General features: G+C 45.5%; 1 protein-coding gene and 1 pseudogene across 1 annotated transcript; both read right to left on the bottom strand.

Moving 5' to 3' along the window:
• The window catches only part of LOC142750242 (AP-1 complex subunit sigma-1A-like), a 17,295-nt pseudogene extending 7,114 nt beyond the window's left edge, over positions 1–10,181 (bottom strand).
• Positions 10,182–14,256: 4,075 nt separating this feature from the next.
• On the bottom strand, positions 14,257–20,287 carry SERPINE1 (serpin family E member 1). The gene is made up of 9 exons (XM_075855506.1): positions 20,193–20,287; positions 19,167–19,411; positions 18,463–18,708; positions 18,154–18,348; positions 17,869–18,067; positions 17,546–17,646; positions 17,348–17,434; positions 15,496–15,579; positions 14,257–14,671 (listed from the first exon to the last, which is right to left on the bottom strand). Exons 1-9 carry the CDS (start codon positions 20,207–20,209, stop codon positions 14,634–14,636), a joined length of 1,212 nt encoding a protein of 403 aa, XP_075711621.1. The 5' UTR covers positions 20,210–20,287; the 3' UTR covers positions 14,257–14,633.
• Between the last annotated feature and the right edge of the window lie 2,280 nt (positions 20,288–22,567).

Here is a 22,567-nt window from a genome sequence, read left to right as displayed (position 1 = left end):
CAAGGCCGCATCGTGTCCTGAAGATCCCACTTAACCCCCGGTGGGGGCAGCATTATGATGCGTTTGGTGTAGGCGACAAGACTTCTCCGCACATGTAGGTTAGGTCTATGGCAGACGTATTCAACTGTACAGGCAAACATGGCGTGTTCATACATCCGCAGCTTACCGGAGGCCAGGGGTTACCCCACGGGGCGCATCACCGCTCATTACTGAAGGAGTCTCCCCTTTAATGACCAGAGCTTGCACCCCGATCCCACAATGTTTGTCAAACCCCTATAGAAAACAGCTGGACCGGATGCAGCTTTAGTGATTGGAGAGAGTGATTCGGGCAATGTATGGTTGTAATATTTGGGCAATATGTGGTATCAGGGGTGGGGGTAACAGACTGTTCCGTACAGGGCACCATCCAACCTGTGACCGGCCCCATTCTAATGTACACATGGGACGTACACTATGTAAAGGAGAACCCGTCACTATGATAAACATTACATCTGTCACTATGACATGAAACTTCACATCGTTCCCTTCAGGGCAGCCCCTGGGGTCCTCGCTGAGACCCGGGGCTGTCTAATCACGGAGGAAACCCCTGATAAAGATGTCACGGAGACCCCTTTGATCTCGCCAACCATTTCTTCTCCATTCACATCCAAAGCTGAATTCAGGCCAGTGCATTATGGGCGCTTAAAACACTTACACCTCAGATTAGGGTTGGACGATTATGACCTAAACCAAAATCACGATTAATGTAACCTTGATTACGATTATTGAACGATTATTTAGGCCACACCTCTTTTGCATACCACGCCCCCAATTTGCATGCTACGCCATTTAATTTAAGAGGCTCTGTCAGCACATTATAAGTGCCCTGTCTCCTATATAAGATCGGCACTATAATGTAGGTGACAGTAATGCTTTTTATTTTGAAAAACGACCTATTTTAAACCACTTTATGAGCTATTTTTAGCTTTATGCTAATGAGTTTCTTAATGCCCAAGTGGGCGTGTTTTTACTTTCGACCAAGTGGGCGTTGTACAGAGGAGTGCATGACGCTGACCAATCAGTGACCAATCAGAGTCATGCACTTCTCCCCATTCATTTACAGAGCACATAGTGATCTTACTAGAACGATGTGCAGCCACATACACAAACACTAACATTACTGCAGTGTCCTGACAATGAATATACATCACCTCCAGCCTGGACGTCATGTGTACTCAGAATCCTGACACTTCTGACTCTTTTCTGTGAGATTCCAGCAAGCCACACGTAATCTCGCGAGATTACGATGTAAACGAGATTTCGTTTCCCTTGCTGGAAATCTCACAGAAAAGAGTCAGAAGTGTCAGGATTCTGAATACACATGACGTCCAGGCTGGAGGTCATGTGTATTCATTATCAGGACACTTGATTAACGTTAAAGGGAATGTGTCGCGAATTAAACCTTTTTCTTTTAAGTGTCGTTACTTATTTCTATTATATTTTTTTACGTTTTTTGCTGTATTTTTTTTATTCCATATGGTGGAAATTATTAAAAATCAAATAATAATTTGACATGTTTTCCAATGTTGGCCACCAGGGGGAGCACTTCCCAGAATTACAGCAAGGTGAATAAGGCAAAGCAACCTGACTCACAGCTGCTGTAAATGTGGGAGGGAATCTCACCACCCCCCTCCCACAAGCCAGGAAAAGGTGTCTTCAAATTGCTAAGCAGTGTCCGGCAGCCATTTTGGGTGTGATTCTGCAGCTGGCAGAAGTTATAGGACACAGCAAAAGGCAAGGGTATGTTCACACGTTTACTAAACAAAGGGAAAACAGCTCATGATTTTCAGCCAAAAACGTCCCAAGAAGTGATGTGCACTTCATTTTGGTGGGCGTCTTTTTACGTGCCGGTTTTGGAAAACGACCACGTAAAAAACGCCCTGTCGGAACAGAACGCCGTATTTCCCATTGAAACCAATGGGCAGATGCTTGTAGGCGTTCTGCTTCCGATTTTTCAGCTATAAACATTGTGTGTGGCCTTACCCTTAGGGCTTATTCAAACGAACGGGATATGCGTCCGTGCAACGCGCGTTGCACGGACCTATATTAGTCTATGGGCCGTGCAGACAGGTGCGTGATTTTCATGCATCATAAGTTCGCTACGTAAAAGTCACGACATGTCCGTTCTTTGAGCGTTTTTCACGCATCACGCACCCATTGAAGTCAATGGGTGCGTGAAAACCACGCATGTCGCACGGAAGCACTTCCGTGGGACGCGTGTTATTCGCGCAACAGCAGTGAAAAGGATGAATGAAAACAGAAAAGCACCACGTGCTTTTCTGTTTACAAACATCCAAACGGACTGTCATAATAATGGCGGCTGCGCGAAAAGCACTCAGCCGCGCATCATACGGGGCTGACACACGGAGCTGTTAAGTGGCTTTTGCTCACACAAAACGCCGCGTTTTTTGTGTGCGCAAAAAGCACACGCTCGTGTAAACCCGGCCTAAGGCCTGATTCACACGAGCGTGTGCTTTTCGCGCAGCCGCCATAATTATGACACTCCGTTTGGATGTTTGTAAACAGAAAAGCACGTGGTGCTTTTCTGTTTTCATTCATCCTTTTCACAGCTGTTGTGCGAATAACACGCGTCCCACGGAAGTACTTCAATGGGTGCGTGATGCGCGAAATACGCCCAAATAACGGACATGTCGTGACTTTTACGCAGCGGACTCACGATGCGCAAAAAACACGGACTGTCTGCACGGCCCCATAGACTAATATAGGTCCCTGCGACGCGCGTGAAAATCACGTGCGTCGCACGGACGTATAACACGCTCGTGTAAATGTAAATGAGCCCTTAGAATGATGAAAGTGAAGTGAATGACTTTTCAGTTGACAGGTTCACACGCCGTGTATTTGACATGTTTTTTTTTTGCACATTGTACGTGCAAAAAACCGCATTAAAAAAACGCTTGATTACACTTGATTTTGCGTGTTTGGGGGGATTTGTGTGTGTGTGTGTGTGTGTGTGTGGGGGGGGGGTGCTCGCCGCTGATTCTTCAAAACAGCTGATAAGCGGTTATGAAGTATCAGCGGCGCCCATGCACACACCGCTCTGCCACACACACACACACACACCGGAAAAGTCTTAAAAGGGTCGTCCAGGAAAACATGGAGCCGCACCTGTCCTAAGGTCGTGTGTGGTATTACAGCTCTGTCCTATTCACTTCAATGGAGGTGAACTGCAATACCAGACACAACCTGAGGACAGGTGCGGCGCTGTGTCTCCAATCCGGACACTCCTTCTGTCCTGAGATGACCCGACGGGGGAGGCGGGTGTCAGAGCCACCCACCGCCATCACTGCAGACAGAACCACACAACTATGGCATGAGGGCAGGGCTTGTCCTGAGTGCACTGTCTCTTGTTATGGACAGATTTATAGTCACATGAACCCCGTCTGATGAACCGGTAACCTAGGTCCGATCACATGACAGAGGGGGGGAATCACCAAAAACCCTGTGCACCCTCAGCCCGTCCATCCAGCCCTTTCCTGGTTATATCTGCTTCTGGGAAAGCTGGGTGACCACCATTACCCCTCCTACTGGAGTGTGTTTGGGGATGTGACTAATGAACCTCTCACACTCCAGTAGTATGGGCAATGGTGGTCACCCAGCTTTCCCAGACCCCTGAACGGTAAATCTCTCCAGTTGTGCTGAGACTGAGAGGTTCATTAGTCACATCCCCAAACAGTCTCAGCACAACTAGAGAGATTTACCATTCAGGGCTTTCCCTGTACAGTTGCATCATGTGTCCTTCATACAGGGAGGGGGGGGGGGGCGCGTTAGGGAGGTCCCGAGAGCGGCGGTCTGTGAGATAGAGAGTGGGACATGCAGAGACACACATCTTACCTGCAGTGCAGCTGGTCTTCATGATGGCGCCTGCTCTCTCCCTGCAAACAGCTGCTCTGCTCTGTGTGACTCTGACCTGCGTCTGCGCAGTAGAGCCAGAGAGCAGAGTCAATAGTACGGCTCCCGTTCATTGACTCCTATGCATTGTAGCTGCCGTATTCCATCTCTGTATGTGTCGTTAATCGACACATACAGAGATGAAAAACAAAATGGCAGCCCCCATAGAGAAGTAAAAGTAAGAAAAAAGTAAAACACAAAACACACAAATAAATAAAATTTATTTTAATAACATACTAAAAGCAATATTATATAAAAAAATAAATTTCCGCGACACCCGTCCTTTAATGTGTGTGTATGTGGCTGCACATCGTGTTCTAGTAAGATCACTATGTGCTGTGTAAATGAATGGGGAGAAGTGTATGACGCTGATTGGTCACTGATTGGTCAGCGTCATACACTTCTCTGTACAACGCCCACTTGGTCAAAAGTAAAACATGCCCACTTGGGCATTAAGAAACTCATTAGCATAAATCTAATATAGGTCATAAAGTGGTTTAAAATAGATTGTTTTTCTAAATAAAAAGCGTTACTGTCACCTACATTACAGCGCCAATGTTATATAGGAGACAGGACACTTATAATGTGGTGACAGAGCCTCGAGCCTGCTGTATATAATATACCCCCTGACACTACCTCCACACAGTATAATGCCCCTATATCTGCCCTCCACACAGTGTAATGCCCCTATATCTGCCCTCCACACAGTGTAACGCCCCTATATCTGCTCTCCACACAGTATAATGCCCCTATATCTGCCCTCCACACAGTGTAATGCCCCTATATCTGCCCTCCACACAGTGTAATGTCCCTATATCTGCCCTCCACACAATATAATGCCCCTATATCTGCCCTCCACACAGTATAATGCCCCTATATCTGCCCTCCACACAGTGTAATGCCCCTATATCTGCCCTCCACACAATATAATGCCCCTATATCTGCCCTCCACACAGTATAATGCCCCTATATCTGCCCTCCACACAGTGTAATGCCCCTATATCTGCCCTCCACACAGTATAATTCCCCTATATCTGCCCTCCACACAGTGTAATGCCCCTATATCTGCCCTCCACACAGTGTAATGTCCCTATATCTGCCCTCCACACAGTGTAATGTCCCTATATCTGCCCTCCACACAGTGTAATGTCCCTATATCTGCCCTCCACAGTGTAATGCCCCTATATCTGCCCTCCACACAGTGTAATGCCCCTATATCTGCCCTCCACACAGTGTAATGCCCCTATATCTGCCCTCCACACAGTGTAATGCCCCTATATCTGCCCTCCACACAGTATAATTCCCCTATATCTGCCCTCCACACAGTGTAATGTCCCTATATCTGCCCTCCACACAGTATAATTCCCCTATATCTGCCCTCCACACAGTGTAATGCCCCTATATCTGCCCTCCACACAGTGTAATGTCCCTATATCTGCCCTCCACACAGTATAATTCCCCTATATCTGCCCTCCACACAGTATAATTCCCCTATATCTGCCCTCCACACAGTATAATGCCCCTATATCTGCCCTCCACACAGTGTAATGCCCCTATATCTGCCCTCCACACAGTATAATGCCCCTATATCTGCCCTCCACACAGTGTAATGCCCCTATATCTGCCCTCCACACAGTATAATGCCCCTATATCTGCCCTCCACACAGTGTAATGCCCCTATATCTGCCCTCCACACAGTATAATTCCCCTATATCTGCCCTCCACACAGTGTAATGCCCCTATATCTGCCCTCCACACAGTGTAATGTCCCTATATCTGCCCTCCACACAGTATAATTCCCCTATATCTGCCCTCCACACAGTATAATTCCCCTATATCTGCCCTCCACACAGTGTAATGCCCCTATATCTGCCCTCCACACAGTATAATGCCCCTATATCTGCCCCCATGCTGTATAATGCCTGATAAAAATAATAATATACAGTCACCTAACCCTGTTCCAATGACAAGTGGAGATCCCTCGGCTCCTCTGGTCTCGGCACAGACAGGCGCGGTGAGGTCACTGCGTTGCGTCCGGCGATACATAATCAATGGTAGAGCAGGGACCTTACAGCCCCTGCTCTGCCGTTATATTCATCTGTATCTGCGTCCTAAAGATGCAGATACAGTTTAAACCGGGAGAAAATAATTCATAAACCGAAAAACGCAGGAGGACGTAGATTAATTGCGCTGAATTTCGATTATTTTTCGATTAATTGCCCAGCCCTACCTCAGATGTTAGATAGCGGAGTGGAGCGAAAAGGCTGTCCGTTTCCAAAGGCAACTCATAGAACTGGAATGGAGAAAATGTTGCGAAATAACTGGAAATTTGGGCAAAAAAAAAAAAGTTTATAAAGATACAAATAAAAGGATTAACCTGTGGAAAGTTACTGAAGGTGGAACGATGCTTAAACCACAGCAATAGGGATGTGAATAAATGACTGGTCCCTAATTTACACAGTAAAAGTCTGATAATCCGGAATCTCCGGCACTACAGGGTTATTGTAAAGTCTGAACCATTGCACTGTATCTATATAGACACACAGGTCAGTATGCTCGTGTATAGTTTATGCCAGGAATGGGTTCTCTGAATTATTGGGGGGGTGGGGGGGTTCAGACCCTCCCCCCCCCCTCAGCAATCAAACTTCTAATCTAGTTCAACGTGCCATAAAAGAATATGCTGAGGAAAACCCCTTTAAATCTGGTAGAGACGTCCGTGCGGGCGGGACCGGATGCTGGGCGAGCTCACCTTTTGTAGACCACCTTAAGATCCTTCCACTCCAGGAAGCTGCACATCTTGGGTTTACGGCTGAGCACCGTCTGCATCAGGTCCCGCACCAACTTCTTCTTCTCCCTCTCGGAGGTGGCGACGTACCACTTCTGTAATCGCAGCTTCCCCTGCCGGCTGAACAGCAGCATAAACCTCATCTGCGGGAGAAGAAACAGGTGGAGTGTTATACAAGGAGCACTGTGACCTCTAGTGGTCAATCACGATCACTGCAGCCACTTCACTCATATCTGCCCAACAGATCGCTTCCTTAACCCCTCAAATACCAAGCACTTTATTTTTTTATTTAACAATTGTGCTTTTCATTTTTTGTGCCACTAGGGGACTTGAAGAAGCGATCGCATTATTGCCAGTAACCGTATGGCAGACCTGTGGGCCTTTATTAGACCCCCGGTTGCCTGTCTGTCAAACACCTTAGATGCCACAGTCCCTATTGACCGCATCATCTAAGGGGTTAAACTACATAGATCGGAGGTTTGTCCGATCACCGCCGTTATGTATTACAACCGTTGCCTCGAGCCTGACAGGTATGCTCGACTTAATGCGGTAACTACCTGCCGCTCAGATCAATATCGGATTGATGGCGGCCCCTCGATCAGCTGACTGAAGGGTCCGCGGTACTCCAGCGAGTCTCCATTGTTTATTCAGGTACAGCGCCATATTTTGTAGTGGCTGTGCCCGGAACTGCAGCTGAAGCCTATTCAAATGGCTGCAGTACCAGGCATAGCCACTGCTAAAAGTCCGGCGCTGTTAATGGTAAACAATGAAGGGGAGGTGGCGCTCCATGAGATGGACACCGATTGGTTGATACAGACCACGTCTACAGTTTTTGCTCTAGTTTACATAGGTCTCAATGTCTGCAGATAAGCTGGTACCGGTGGTCACCCAGAAGAGTATCACTGTACAGGAAAATTCCTTTAATCCAGAAAGTCTGATAAAGTGGAATCTTGAGGCTTTCAATGGGCCAGTGCAGGCACTTTATATGAAGTTTTATACATGTCCAATAATCCAGAATGTCTGATACTCCGGCAACCTGTAAATCTTAGGTCTACTGGACTAAATCAATTATTACGGACGCCCAGGTAAGGCCCCACTTATGGCTGGAGGTTATACAGGGTGTCAGCAGGTGGCAAAAGTCACCACGTGAGGTGAGCGGCATCATGGCAGTGGTCTCCTACTTATATCTATCCAGCTATTGCAGAACTACAACTCCCAGCATGCAGAGTAGATGTGGGAGGTTGAGTTTGCCTGTAATGTCTCTTTAAGGGCCATCGGAACTGGCAGTGACGTCATCTCTGCTGGTCATGTGACAATCACGTACAGCGCTAAGGCCATTGGACGAGGTGGTGACGTCACCGTGACGACGTACAGGAAAGAGTCTCCCCTCAATATTGCAATTTCATCCCAATCCCTGACCCCCCCCCTTTCCATTGGGTGGTATTCAGCTGCTTCTCTCTGTCAGTCCACACTGCTCATTTTCATTCCATTCAATCCAATTAGTTATTCTGCCAGTACATGCCACAAGGCTCCGGTCTGATCGCTCACGAGATGTGATGCAGCCGTGCTCCGACACCCCAAAATATACTAAATTGGGACAAGCCAGCCCCCGCTCCAACCCAAGGACAGAGCCAAGTAACCCCAGCGCCATTTACAAACGCACTACAACTATTAATTATGGTGGAATTCCCTTCATCTGGAGTCCGATAATCCAGAAATTCTGACAGCGGCCTCTGCTAATCCATAATATTTGGTAATCGGAACCGGTCAGATCTCGTTAATAGATGAACATCATTTACCCACAGATTCTATTTCTAGCGTTTCCTCCTGTGTGACCAGACGATGCAAACTGTGCCCAGCGTGACGAGGGGGGATATCAGGGTCACACACCGGGATAATATGGGGAATACAATACTACAACTCAACCAACCAACCATGCAGCAGAGCTGAGTTTGTCATTAGAAAAGCTACCGGAGGCGTCTCAATACACAAAAAGCATAAGAACAAAATTAGCTCTGCTACATCTCAAGACATCACCTGTCTATAGGAGGGGTTCGTAACCAGTGGCGGTAAAGTTACAACTCCCTGCATGCCGAGAGGCTCCACAAAATCAGCTCTGCTACATCTGAACGCATCGTATGTCTAGAAGAGTGGCTCTTCAGCGGTGGTGAACTACAACTCCCAGCATGTATAATGGGGTGTTCTTTATTATGGAGGCTCCACGCTGCGTTGTGGGGGCACTCGTCACTGCGGAGGCTCCACGCTGCGTTGTGGGGGTACTCGTCACTGCGGAGGCTCCACTCTGCGTTGTGGGGGCACTCTTCACTGCGGAGGCTCCACTCTGCGTTGTGGGGGCACTCGTCACTGCGGAGGCTCCACTCTGCGTTGTGGGGGCACTCGTCACTGCGGAGGTCCCACACTGCGTTGTGGGGGCACTCGTCACTGCGGAGGCTCCACTCTGCGTTGTGGGGGCACTCGTCACTGCAGAGGCTCCACGCTGCGTTGTGGGGGCACTCTTCACTGCGGAGGTCCCACGCTGCGTTGTGGGGGCACTCGTCACTGCGGAGGTCCCACGCTGCGTTGTGGGGGCACTCGTCACTGCGGAGGCTCCACTCTGCGTTGTGGGGGCACTCGTCACTGCGGAGGTCCCACGCTGCGTTGTGGGGGCACTCGTCACTGCGGAGGCTCCACGCTGCGTTGTGGGGGCACTCGTCACTGCGGAGGCTCCACGCTGCGTTGTGGGGGCACTCGTCACTGCGGAGGCTCCACGCTGCGTTGTGGGGGCACTCTTTATCATCACACGGTTATGAAGGCACTTCACTATGGAGGCTCCACACTGTTATGAAGGCACTTCACTATGGAGGCTCCACACTGTTATGAAGGCACTTCACTATGGAGGCTCCACACTGTTATGAAGGCACTTCACTATGGAGGCTCCACACTGTTATGGGGGCACTCTTCAGGCCCTGAAAAAGGTAATTCACCATATGGCGCACACATGGCGAGCTACACAGACCCCCAGGTCATGTGACCCTGGACACAGCGATGACCTCACTTATCGCTACATTGTGGGGGTACTTGGACCGTTGTGGTATATTATACTATAGGTAATTATTACATGAGGTATCTCCATAGTAACGTCAGGCCAGTGACACAGGAGGATGCCGCCGACACCTTAGCGCTGCCGCTCACACCTGTCACCTGAATACTCCTGATGACAAACCTCTGAACAATGGCGGCACAGCACCTAGGCCGACCCTTTCCCCTCTTACCATCTTGCTGCCTATTCTGTGGACCGCCTCTCCCCGTGCTAAGGCCTCTTCTCAGGCCTCGGTCCCCGGCCTGTCGTGGTTCAGTGTCCGGACCCGGTGCCTCCTCCCCTCGGCCTCACCCCGCAGGGAGGGGGAATGGGAATCACCAATACGCATGCGCGACTTCAGAATTCTACACGGCGCAGGCGCAAGGAAAGTTACGGAAACACACGAGGTTCAATCAACTTTGCCCGAACAGCGTCCGTGTTTAGGGGCGGAGTTATTCTTCAGTTTCTATGGTAACAGCTGGACAACGTCACCTGAAATACTATAGGCGGAGTTTTACAGTCACAAGACAATAAGGTACTTGTCTCAGCTCAGGGTCGGAGATAAAGGCGCCATTTTATTGGTGGGAAAAATTCGATCTCGCTGTCCTTGTGTCTGAGCTGATGAACTTTTGTATACCGCACTAGTTTATCATGACACATCCAGTTACATATTGCACTAAAGAAGCTGAGCTGCAGTGTAAAGCATTGGGGACAAAGAAGCAGCCTGAGCCTCTGATAAGACAGGAGATGGAGTTTAGACTACTTGAGACTCCAATAGATAATGCAGCTTAAAGGGAAGGTGTCACACATTTTTTTTTTTTTATATATGTTATTTCTTTTAGTATGTCATTAAAATAAATGTTATTTATTTGTGTTTTTCTGTTGTACTTTTTTCTTTCTTTTACTTCTCTATGGGGGCTGCCATTTTTTTTTTCATCTCTGTATGTGTCGATGAATGACACATACAGAGATGGAATACGGCACATACAACCCCAAAGAGAATGCGAACGGGAGCCGTTCCACTCACTATGGTGTACGCCGTCTGTGTGGGAATGGCGCATGCGCCGCTCCCACACAGTCCAAAAGGAAGGTCTTCGGCAGAGCGACATCCGGCGCCATTTTCATGTGGACTGGAAGCCGCGGCCGGACAGTAAGATGACTACTTCCGGTCGCGGCTTCCGGACATATGTTCAGAAGCAAGGACTAGGAGCGGAGGGAGCAGACGGAGCGGCGGCAGTGGCAGGAGCAGGTAAGTTATATTTGTGTATGTGATGTGTGTATTATGTTCGTGTGATACTGTCTGCTGAGCCCTGTATCTAATCCTCCTACACTGTGCATTCGCTTAGAAAATGGCGGCACACCGTGTAGGAGGTTTGAAGATTCAACCCCCTCCTTCTCCTGGCACTAGCCAGGATAAGGGAGGGGGGATTGTTAGGCTGGGTTCACGCAACCTATTTTCAGGTGTAAACTAGGCATTTTACACCTCGAATTACGCGTGAAAATACGGCTCCAATACTTCGGCAAACATCTGCCCATTGCGTTCAATGGGTTTGCCGACGTACTGTGCCGACGACCTGTCATTTTACGCGTCGCTGTCAAAAGACGACGCGTAAAATGACTGCCTCGGCAAAGAAGTGCAGGATACTTCTTGGGGCGTAATTTGAGCCGTTTTTCATTGAATCCAATGAAGAACGGCTCCAAATTAGGCGCGTAATTGACGCCTCGCAAAACGCGAGTACATGCAATTACGTCGGAAATGCAGGAGCTGTTTTCTCCTGAAAACAGCTCCGTAATTTCAGACGTAATGGTCGTTATTGTGTGCACATACCCTTTGAGGACACTCGAGCGAGTGTGTCTTCTCCAATTTTGCAGCATAAAGCAATGAGGTTGCTTTACCACATGCCAATGCTGCAATTTTGGGAATTGCTCCCTCTAGTGACCAGCACATGGAAATGTTATAAATTAGAATCTAATTTATAATATTTCCTGACTTGTGAAAAAATTAGAACAATGTGTAATCATTTATATACTAACAGTTTAACTAAAATAATATATATATTTTTCTAGCGACACATTCCCTTTAACTGTAGTCACTGATCATCGCTGTGCCGTACTTGAACAGAGCTGCAGTGTAAAGCATGGCGGTGGAACAAAGCAGTAGAATGAGCCTCTGATAAGACATAGGGTGAATTGAAGGAATAGGAAAAAAAAAAAAAAAAGCGGGTTGAGAGAAAGGGAGACAATGTGGCACCTTCCATTAGGTATAAAATATGCGCTGTGACGGAAAAGGGTTAATTATACTGAGCCCTCTCAACCAATCAGATATAGAAGCAGAAGTCACCATCACATAAGACCTCTCGGTATATCTCATTGGACCGTGGCCGCTTTAACTGTAGGGCAAATGATGCACTTGGCACCGGCATCATTTTCAACTGTATCCACGTCTTCAGGACGCAATACAGTTGAAAACTACGGCGGAGCAGGTAGCCATCAGCTCCCTGCACCAGCATTATTTGACAGGACGCGGTCCTGGGAATACAATGGTGAAGCAGGGAGGCGTCAGCAGTGATTTTATCGAAACTGCACCGAGCAAAACAGCACAGACCAGAGGAGACCGGCAGAGGGATGTCCTACAGTTATTATGGGACTGTGCTAGGGGAGTATTTCTTTTTTTCAGGAGGCACTATGGGGGCATTATACTGTGTGGGGGCACTATGGGGGAATTATACTGGCTGGAGGCACTATGGGGCATTATACTGTATGGAAGCACTATGGGGGCATTATACTGTGTGGGGGCACTATGGGGGAATTATACTGGCTGGAGGCACTATGGGGCATTATACTGTATGGACGCACTATGGGGGCATTATACTGTGTGGGGGCACTATGGGGGAATTATACTGGCTGGAGGCACTATGGGGCATTATACTGTATGGAAGCACTATGGGGGCATTATACTGTGTCGAGGCACTATGGGGGCATTATACTGGATGGAGGCCCTATGGGGCATTTTATTCTATGGGGGCATTATACTGTGTAGGGGCACTATGGGGGCATTATACTGTGTCGAGGCACTATGGGGCATTATACGGTGTCGAGGCACTATGGGGCATTATACGGTGTCGAGGCACTATGAGTATATTATACTGTGTGGGGGCACTATGGGGGCATTATACTGTGTGGAGGCACTATGGGTACATTATATTATGTGGGGGCACTATGGGGGAATTATACTGTATGGAGGCACCATGGGTACATTATACTGTGTGGGGAACATTATGGGGGCATTATACTGTGTGGCGGCACTATGGGTACATTATATTGTGTGGGGGCACTATGGGGGAATTATACTGTGTGGAGGCACTATGGGGCATTATACGGTGTCGAGGCACTATGGGGCATTATACGGTGTCGAGGCACTATGAGTACATTATACTGTGTGGAGGCACTATGGGGGCATTATACTGTGTATAGGCACTATGGGTACATTATACTGTGTGGAGGCACTATGGGTACATTATATTATGTGGGGGCACTATGGGGGAATTATACTGTATGGAGGCACCATGGGTACATTATACTGTGTGGGGGCACTATGGGGGAATTATATTATGTGGGGGCACTATGGGGGAATTATACTGTATGGAAGCACTATGAGTACATTATACTGTGTGGGGGCACTATGGGTACATTATACTGTGTGTAGGCACTATGGGTACATTATACTGTGTGGAGGCACTATGGGGGAATTATACTGTATGGAGGCACCATGGGTACATTATACTGTGTGGGGAACATTATGGGGGCATTATACGGTGTGGCGGCACTGTGGGTACATTATATTGTGTGGGGGCACTATGGGGGAATTATACTGTGTGGAGGCACTATGGGTACATTATACTGTGTGGGGAACATTATGGGGGCATTATACGGTGTGGCGGCACTATGGGTACATTATATTGTGTGGGGGCACTATGGGGGAATTATACTGTGTGGAGGCACTATGGGGGAATTATACTGTATGGAGGCACTATGGGTACATTATACTGTGTGGGGAACATTATGGGGGCATTATACTGTGTGGGGCTCTTTGGTTACAATATTCTGTGTCCTGGAGAGCTTGATCTAGATAATTAGGATATGAAGATCCTGGTATTGGCGGATCGATCTGTTACCAAAGAGACTGAATGATAGATTTTAAAGAAGTTGTTCGGGATTTCATTTTTTCTTGGCAGGACACATAAGTCATGTACATATTTCTCCACCCTCTTTCACCTGCTGGTCTCGTATTGGCAGAATTGCCTTTTTGGACCCTTAGAATGTTGGGTATGCTTTCCTCTACCCAGCTTCCCCAGATATAACAGATATTGAATATTTATCATGAAATCCTGAATTTCTAGGATTTTTTTAATTGGTTCTGCCGATACATATCACACAAATCAGGTTAAAATATAAATAAATAGATTTATTAAATAGAAATTTAATATAAAAATTGACATATTCCGCTCTGTAATATTCCATAGTATAATCTATAACTTGCAGTCAGCTCATACATCCCATACAGTCTTGCATTGCTTATATTTTGCTCATTCATACTACCCGTGTCGCCCCCATCCCCCCTCTTTCTAGTAGTCTGGTGAACCGCTCCACCCTATAGGGCAGGGCTTGGAGTTGCATGACTCCTGCTGTAAAAGGTGGTAGAGGTGAGGTACTGCATATGGCCACTAGATGGCGCTGGATTTCAGGGTTCCATCACTTGTCCTATGAATAGTAGGTGGAAGACGTGAGGTACTGGATATGGCCACTTGATGGCGCTGGATTTCAGGGCTCCATCACTTGTCCTATGAATAGCAGTGATCCTGGAAGAGAGAATGATTCATTGTGAGTGATATGTGTGTAAAGTGCAACAATGCTGTGTCTATATGTAACAATCAATTTAACAGTTTAGCAACTCCCTAGAAGCCGGTAACATGACTGAGACTTGAGGCACCATGTGTCTCAGCAGTATCTAAAAATGTTGAATTTATGATCCATTCTCAGAGCTTGGTGAGGATCATAAATCCAACACAATAAATTTAACACAAATTTTGACATCCTTTGCATGGTTGGTATATTTTTTAAAGGCTTACATAAATTTCCTCCTTTTAATCCAATTTCCTCCACATTTATACAGATATACTTTAGGAGAAAGTGGCCTAAGTCAGGGCCTGACCTCATGGGAGCACTATCACTTAATGATGGACTTCTTTAGTTTTGAATTCTTAGTACCTTGGGACAGCGATGGGGTTGACAATTGCCCCAAAGTCCTTTTTCTCAACCCATTTGCTCCTTATGGATTTGTGCCAGATGTATGGAAAATAGAAATAACTTTATCTCATAGGGGGCACTTTACTAATATATAACATTTTCTAATCATATAAAGCGATGGGTGTGCTGCTTGCCCAAAGGGCCTTGTTTCTGGACCCATTGTGGGACCTAATGTGTTTGTGTGTCAAATATCGACATGCATCCACCGGTGTCCCTACGCTTTATCTCCAGCCCACCAAATGATCATGGTGTGTATAATAATACATGGAATTTGTCAACCTATTGTGAGAATTTGACGCGCCTATACAACCGGCTGCCACCAGAGGTCAGACTAATGCCTCCATTAAACTATAATTATGTATATAACAGGCCTCACCTGTTGGATTGTGTCTGATGATGAACAAAAATGGACGATCCATGATAACCTCCAAAGGGGCCATTCTGGCCAAGAGAATTGCAGCTGTGAAAAGAAGACAACAATGTAATTTCTCCATCATTCCAATATTGTAGTAATACAGTTAAAAATAAAGTAGTAATATAGCTAAAAAAGTGGGCCATCCTTGTTGACGTTACGTTGATAAATTGACGGATTTGTGGGTGGGCAGCACTGGAGAGGTAGGACAGCTCATGCTGGATGTCTGGTCCAGGTAGTGCTCTCCTATATCAACCAGTGCTTATGTAATATAAGAGCTGCTTCTGAATATAGGAGAGTACTTCCTGACTAAGATGTCCAGGGTATCTTCATTCCTGTCCACCCTCCTGCAATATTTTCAGGAATCCGCATCAAACACATATTAGAAAGTTGCACCCTGACTAGATAGATGACTATGAGGCAGCTTATTTTTAAAGTGTAGGCCACTTCAAAGGGCTTTTCGAATGCCATATCGCTAAGATGGACCCTCACGGATGATCGTGAGGGTCCAACTGCTGGAGAATGAATGGACTGCAGCGCTAGATTAGCACTGCGTGCCCTTCAAGCTTTTCCCTGCACAGCGGCGATCCAGGACACCCGCTGAGCAGGGAACTACAACAATGTCCTTTTCACTTTAAAAGGTAACTAAACGTTCGACAAACTTCTGACATGTCATAGTGACATGTCAGAAGTTTTGGTTGGTGGGGGTCCAAGCACTGAGACCCCCACCAATCGCTAAAACGAAGCAGCAGAAGCACTCGTGTGAGAGCTCAGCCGCTTCGTTTCTGTTCGGCTTTTTCCGGAAAGCCGATGTATTGGAGTACGGGCTCATAGACTTTCTATTGAGTCCGTACTCCGATATATTGATTTCAGGAAAAAGCCGAACAGAAACGAAGAGGCTGAGCGCTCATACGAGTGCTTCTGCAGCTTCGTTTTAGCGATTGGTGGGGGTCTCAGTGCTCGGACCCCCACCAATGAAAACTTCTGACATGTCACTATGACATGTCAGAAGTTTGTAAAATGTTTAGTTACCCTTTAATGGGGCCGTGCTGCAGTTCCCGTATAATGGGTGGCCGGAAGCGCCGCTATTCAGGGAAAGACTGTGGAGGGTCACACCCCGAAACCAAGTATGCAGCTCTCATTCTTAGATTTTGTTCCTGGTATTCAAACCCCCATGATCATAAGGTAAATACATATCTGAATGATATGGAATCACTTCATCAGATGAGATTACTCCTTTAAGCTACTCGGAAATTTCATAAACAGCGATTTCCTACTATATCGCTATTTTTGTAGCCTGTCAAGAGTGGTCTTAAAGGGGTTGTTCAGTTTAAAAAAACAAAACATTTTCATATATTCTACTAGGAAATTCTGAGTTAATAGAGGGGGGTCCTCTGTTCAGAATCCTTATCTTTTGGCCATAGTAGAGAGCTGTTACAAAGAGCGTCTCTCTGTCTCTGGAGGACCTGTCCTGTCCTGTATTACACAGACAAGCCATTGATGTAAATGGCCACTGTGTAATGCCTAATTTCCCCTGTAGTGGCGCTGCAGGGAAACTGAACACTTACTGCTGGGTTTCCCCAAGGATTACAGCTGATCACTGAGGGTCCCAGCAGGGGGACAATTTGTAATTTGCTTATTGTCATGGGACTCTTCTATCAAGTAGTGCTTATCCAAACTTGATTTTCTTATCGATGTGATATAGATTATCTAAAACCTATTATATTCTTGAGCTTCTTTGGGTCCCTCAACCTTGCATGATTCTATGTAATCCCATATAAATTCCCATCTCTGATGTGTGAGAAGAGTTTGTTACCTGTTGCAGCTGATGCTTTTGTTCCACTCTCCGTCACCTCCACCTTGACTTTCTGGAAGGCTTCCGATACATGCAGGGGTCTTTCAGCTACAACAAGAAAATTATTCGTATGAGAATGATTTTAGACAAATATAGAAAATATCTACGGCTGTGGAAATACCCCTTCCCATGTTTGACTATAGGGTGGTAATTACTTACATGACAGCCGGCTGAAGTCAGCTTTTTCTGCCGAGAACATGTCTGTAACTCCAAGACGTTGTAAAGGACTCTTCAGATTGACTTCACTCATCAGAGAGAACCTGAGGACACAACAAAAGAAACAACATGAGTTCATAGGACCATTGGGAAATAAAGTTAATCATCAATGTACCGAAACTTTCCCAATTCAACTAAGAACTAAGGCTGTTCCAAACTAGAATATTCCTGACACACTTTCACATGGCCACAGTTGTAACATTTGTCCAAAAGTTGCCAAAATTGTCCAATAATTTTTTTACTTCTCATCTATGGATTGTACTTACTTGGGCAAAACAAGAAGACGAGTGGATCTCCTCATATTATTTTTCCACAGGGTGATAAGCTTGGGAGTCAGGATGTCTGTGATGGTGGACAGTGCCACCCCTTTCTCATAGGGGGCAGCTATTAACATGCTGATCTCATCTCCTTCGTATGGCAGCTCGATGACATCATAATACACTCCCTCGGGGGTTTCGAGCTCGCCTGCAGAGACAATATTTATTATAAACCTGTTGACATACTAATTATGTTTTTATAGCTAGTGATATATGATTATTGTCGGCACTTACTGTAGTTGTACTTGGCCGTGTTTTCCATCATTTGTACTTGCACCTGAGAGCCATCAGATCGGTAAAATGGCCTCTCATGAGTGTCTTTTTCTGGAAATGGAAGAACCCATTTTCCATCAAAGTGCACAGCACTGAGCAGGACCAGACGGGTAAGTGGTGGAATGGAGTTACTTCCCAATAAGTCCTGGATCATACCTAGACAAGAGAAGATATGGGTCAGAAGAAAGAAAAGAAGACCATATGTAGCCAATAAAAACCATATGTTCATCCAATAAGATCGCAGGTTCCACTCATATTCCCCATTCTCACCATCTGTTTGGTTCTCCACCCATTGGTTCAGAATGTCCTTGGCTTGTGATGGGTCGGTGAAGTTGACTTGGGTGACATGTCGTCGGAAGGTAGAGTAGAACCTCTGAAGGAAACCTTGAGTCAACTCGAGGTCCCGCTGAACAAAAAGTCCATCTGCTGCATGTACAGATTTTGTGTCTTCACTGGAGGCAAGGGAACCGCAGATCTCCTCCCTCAGTTTACGAAGTGATGCAGACACAGTCCGCTCTGGAGGAAGAAACAGTCAATCATAAGTTGAAGGTATACAGAACTGACCGGGAGGTGGTGGAGAAGCCTCATGTAATTTGAGCTCCCAGCTTCAGTATTCTATTCTACCTCTTCTTAGATACCTTCATGTCAGATGCTAGGACCACTACTAATGGTAGCCATTACGAGGCTAAAAGCCTCCTTATGTGTCAGTCTCAACTGCAGTTTTTAAATTCTGTTTATCAATTTGGAACAGAGCTATGGGTTCCGTCCCTACCCCCCCCCCCCCTCTCCATACCACAACCAATGGGATCATTCTAAAGGAAGAGAGTGAGACATTAGAAAGTAGAATCTTGTCCCAATTTCAATCTCCCGGACACCATTTTTCTTACATATACTTCCATTTAATTTTTTACACTTTTAATACTAATACGATCCCCATCTTCATGTTAATGTCCATGTCTGTCTATTTATCTTACCTGAGTATCCATAATTAAGGACCTGCCGTAGTTGTTCGAAGGTCTTTCCAGTCGTCCCAAACTGTAGTATGTTTAAAGCCGAGGATACCCCATAGGGTGAGAAACCTAAATTTTTATCCTTGTTCTCCTGTAGTATCTCCTTGAATAAACGCACCCCGAAGCTGGCATCTTTCTCAGCCACGTGGCTCAAGAATTTAGGACGAAAGGCTAGTACAGTCCATGAAAGGAGAACGAGGATGAGGAGCCTGAGGAAGGTAGAGAGACAGATCAGTGAGCATCTTATGCTAGGCTATAGTTTTAAGTGGCACCGCAATGGGCACCACTTGTAAATATTTTTACGGACCCTGCCCTTGTCACAGTGTGTATGCTAAAATATCAGCTGCACTTACATGTTCATACCCTATTACTAAATAGTTCTTCATGTTATAGGGTAGGAAAAGCTAGACAGTGCATAAGTATAGCCTAAAATTGCAATTGGGCCCCAAATGTGCCCCCATTATCATCCCCTTTATAAGTATTATAATGGTGATTATGTCGACCAAATAGCAAATAAATATGATTAAAAAAAGGGGACAAAGAAACAATTAACACACTAATTTTCATGCTGCCCTCTGTATTGTGGGTAATTTGGAACATATATCAGAATGGCTCATATATTAAGTTTGCCCGAACCTTAAAGCTGACCTCCACTTTGAACATTTCCAGGTTTAAATCTACATAAAGTGCTGAAAAGCCACAAATTATTTGATTGACTTACGTTGTACTGATTATGAGTTACACCATTCCTTACACTCTAGTCACATCCAAAGCTTCATTCCAAAATCTTCCCTTGGAAGCAGATGATGTTTTATCTACACATTGCTGTCAAACAGCTTAACTGTATAGCTGTCATCTGGGCTGCTTGGTAATTAGACACCCGGCAGAATTCCCAATGCAGCTTTGAATGTGAATGGAGTATATAATTCGAAATCAGTACAAAATAAGTAAAAGTTTCATTTCAAACAGGAAAAGTCCCTATATACTTACCGCACGTTGAAATTCATTCCTTCTAGAGATCTGTGATGTTAGTAGAGGACGCTCCTTGGCAGTATACCACAGCTGTGCAGTATTAGGAAGAGTCTTCCAGTTAGCTGCTGTGTGTATCAGTCTGGACCCAGCCTGGAATTTATACAAATCCCTAGTCCTGCCGCCCCCGGGATGGGGGTGTTTCCTAATACATGAGGAAACCTCATGTTCAGTCTAGCAGTCCCAGATGTGAATAATAGCAACAGCCTGCGGTGTGTGATTGTTCATACTCCCATATTTAGCTATCTGTCTATGAGTGTGATGTCACCCGTAGACATGTATAGCTATGGCAGCTATTCTTACTGCCGACTGCTGGGATATTACTGGATGGTCTAGAGAAAAGTACATACAGGGAGTGTGGTCGCCATGATAACACCCAACAGGAAACAGAATGCGGTAGCAGATCAACGCCAAAAATAAACGGTCAACATAACAATATTCGACCTTATGGTAAATGTTTCCCTTTTGCAAAATACTCTAAATTTATCACTAACGCAGCCAGGAAGTAAGGACAGCGGACAACTACTACTACTACTACTACTGCTACTACTACCACTACCACTACCACTACCACTACCACTACCACTACTACTACTGCTGCTGCTACTACTACTACCACTACCACTACTACTACTACTACTACTACTACTACTACTACTACTACTACTATTACTACTACTACTACTACTACTACTACTACTACTACTGCTGCTGCTGCTGCTGCTGCTGCTGCTACTACTACTACTACTACTACTACTACTACTACTACTACTACTGCTGCTGCTGCTGCTGCTACTACTACTACCACCACTACTACTACTACTACTACTACTACTACTACTACTACTACTACTACTACTACTACTACTACTACTACTACTACTACTGCTGCTGCTGCTGCTGCTGCTGCTACTACTACTACTACTACTACTACTACCACTACTACTACTACTACTACTACTACTACTACTACTACTAGTACCACTACTACTATTACTACTACTACTACTACTACTATTACTACTACTACTACTACTACTACTACTACTACTGCTGCTGCTGCTACTACTACTACTACTACTACTACTACTACCACTACTACTACTACTACTACTACTACTACTACTACTACTACTATTACTACTACTACTACTACTACTACTACTACTACTACTACTACTGCTGCTGCTGCTACTACTACTACTACTACTACTACTACTACTACTACTACTACTACTACTACTGCTGCTGCTGCTGCTACTACTACTACCACCACTACTACTACTACTACTACTACTACTACTACTACTACTACTACTACTACTACTACTACTACTACTACTACTGCTGCTGCTGCTGCTGCTGCTGCTACTACTACTACTACTACTACTACTACTACCACTACTACTACTACTACTACTACTACTACTACTACTACTACTAGTACCACTACTACTATTACTACTACTACTACTACTACTATTACTACTACTACTACTACTACTACTACTACTACTACTGCTGCTGCTGCTACTACTACTACTACTACTACTACTACTACTACTACTACCACTACTACTACTACTACCACTACTACTACTACTACTACTACTACTACTACTACTACTACTACTACTACTAGTACCACTACTACTATTACTACTACTACTATTACTACTATTACTACTACTACTACTACTACTACTACTACTGCTGCTGCTGCTACTACTACTACTACTACTACTACTACTACCACTACTACTACTACTACTACTACTACTACTACTACTACTACTACTATTACTACTACTACTACTACTACTACTACTACTACTACTATTACTACTACTACTACTACTACTACTACTACTGCTGCTGCTGCTGCTACTACTACTACTACTACTACTACTACTACTACTACCACTACTACTACTACTACCACTACTACTACTACTACTACTACTACTACTACTACTACTACTACTACTACTAGTACCACTACTACTATTACTACTACTACTACTACTACTACTATTACTACTACTACTACTACTACTACTACTACTACTACCTCCATTCATCCATTCGCCATGCTGGGTGATAATCAATATAGCCGCCACTACAGCTCTCACAGGGGTCGATTCCCGAACAGCTTCAAGTAGGCAAAGATATTGTCATTCCGGAGTCTAGGAAAGTTGGGCGATAATCCCTGCAATGGTGGACATATTGGCTGTCACTTTTTTTCAACAACCTGAAAGAATAGTCCCAAGGAATTCATTGGGTAGAGGGGAGAAGTGTAGGGGGGAATGCTCCTTTATAATTACATAAAAACTAGT

Source organism: Rhinoderma darwinii, chromosome 3 (genome assembly GCF_050947455.1).
Source record: "Rhinoderma darwinii isolate aRhiDar2 chromosome 3, aRhiDar2.hap1, whole genome shotgun sequence".
In the NCBI taxonomy this organism is placed as follows: Eukaryota; Metazoa; Chordata; class Amphibia; order Anura; family Rhinodermatidae; genus Rhinoderma; species Rhinoderma darwinii.
The sequence above is the reverse complement of the archived record's forward strand: the minus strand, read 5'-3'. Positions and strand labels throughout refer to the sequence as shown.

What these genes read in the sequence shown, in the direction of transcription:
- SERPINE1 (XM_075855506.1), bottom strand. An exon ending in CGTCTTCTTGTTTTGCCCAA is followed by an intron (nt 17,647 to 17,868) that starts GTAAGTACAATC and finishes TTGTGTCCTCAG; the next exon opens with GTTCTCTCTGATGAGTGAAG. An exon ending in TGACTTCAGCCGGCTGTCAT is followed by an intron (nt 17,435 to 17,545) that starts GTAAGTAATTAC and finishes TTCTTGTTGTAG; the next exon opens with CTGAAAGACCCCTGCATGTA.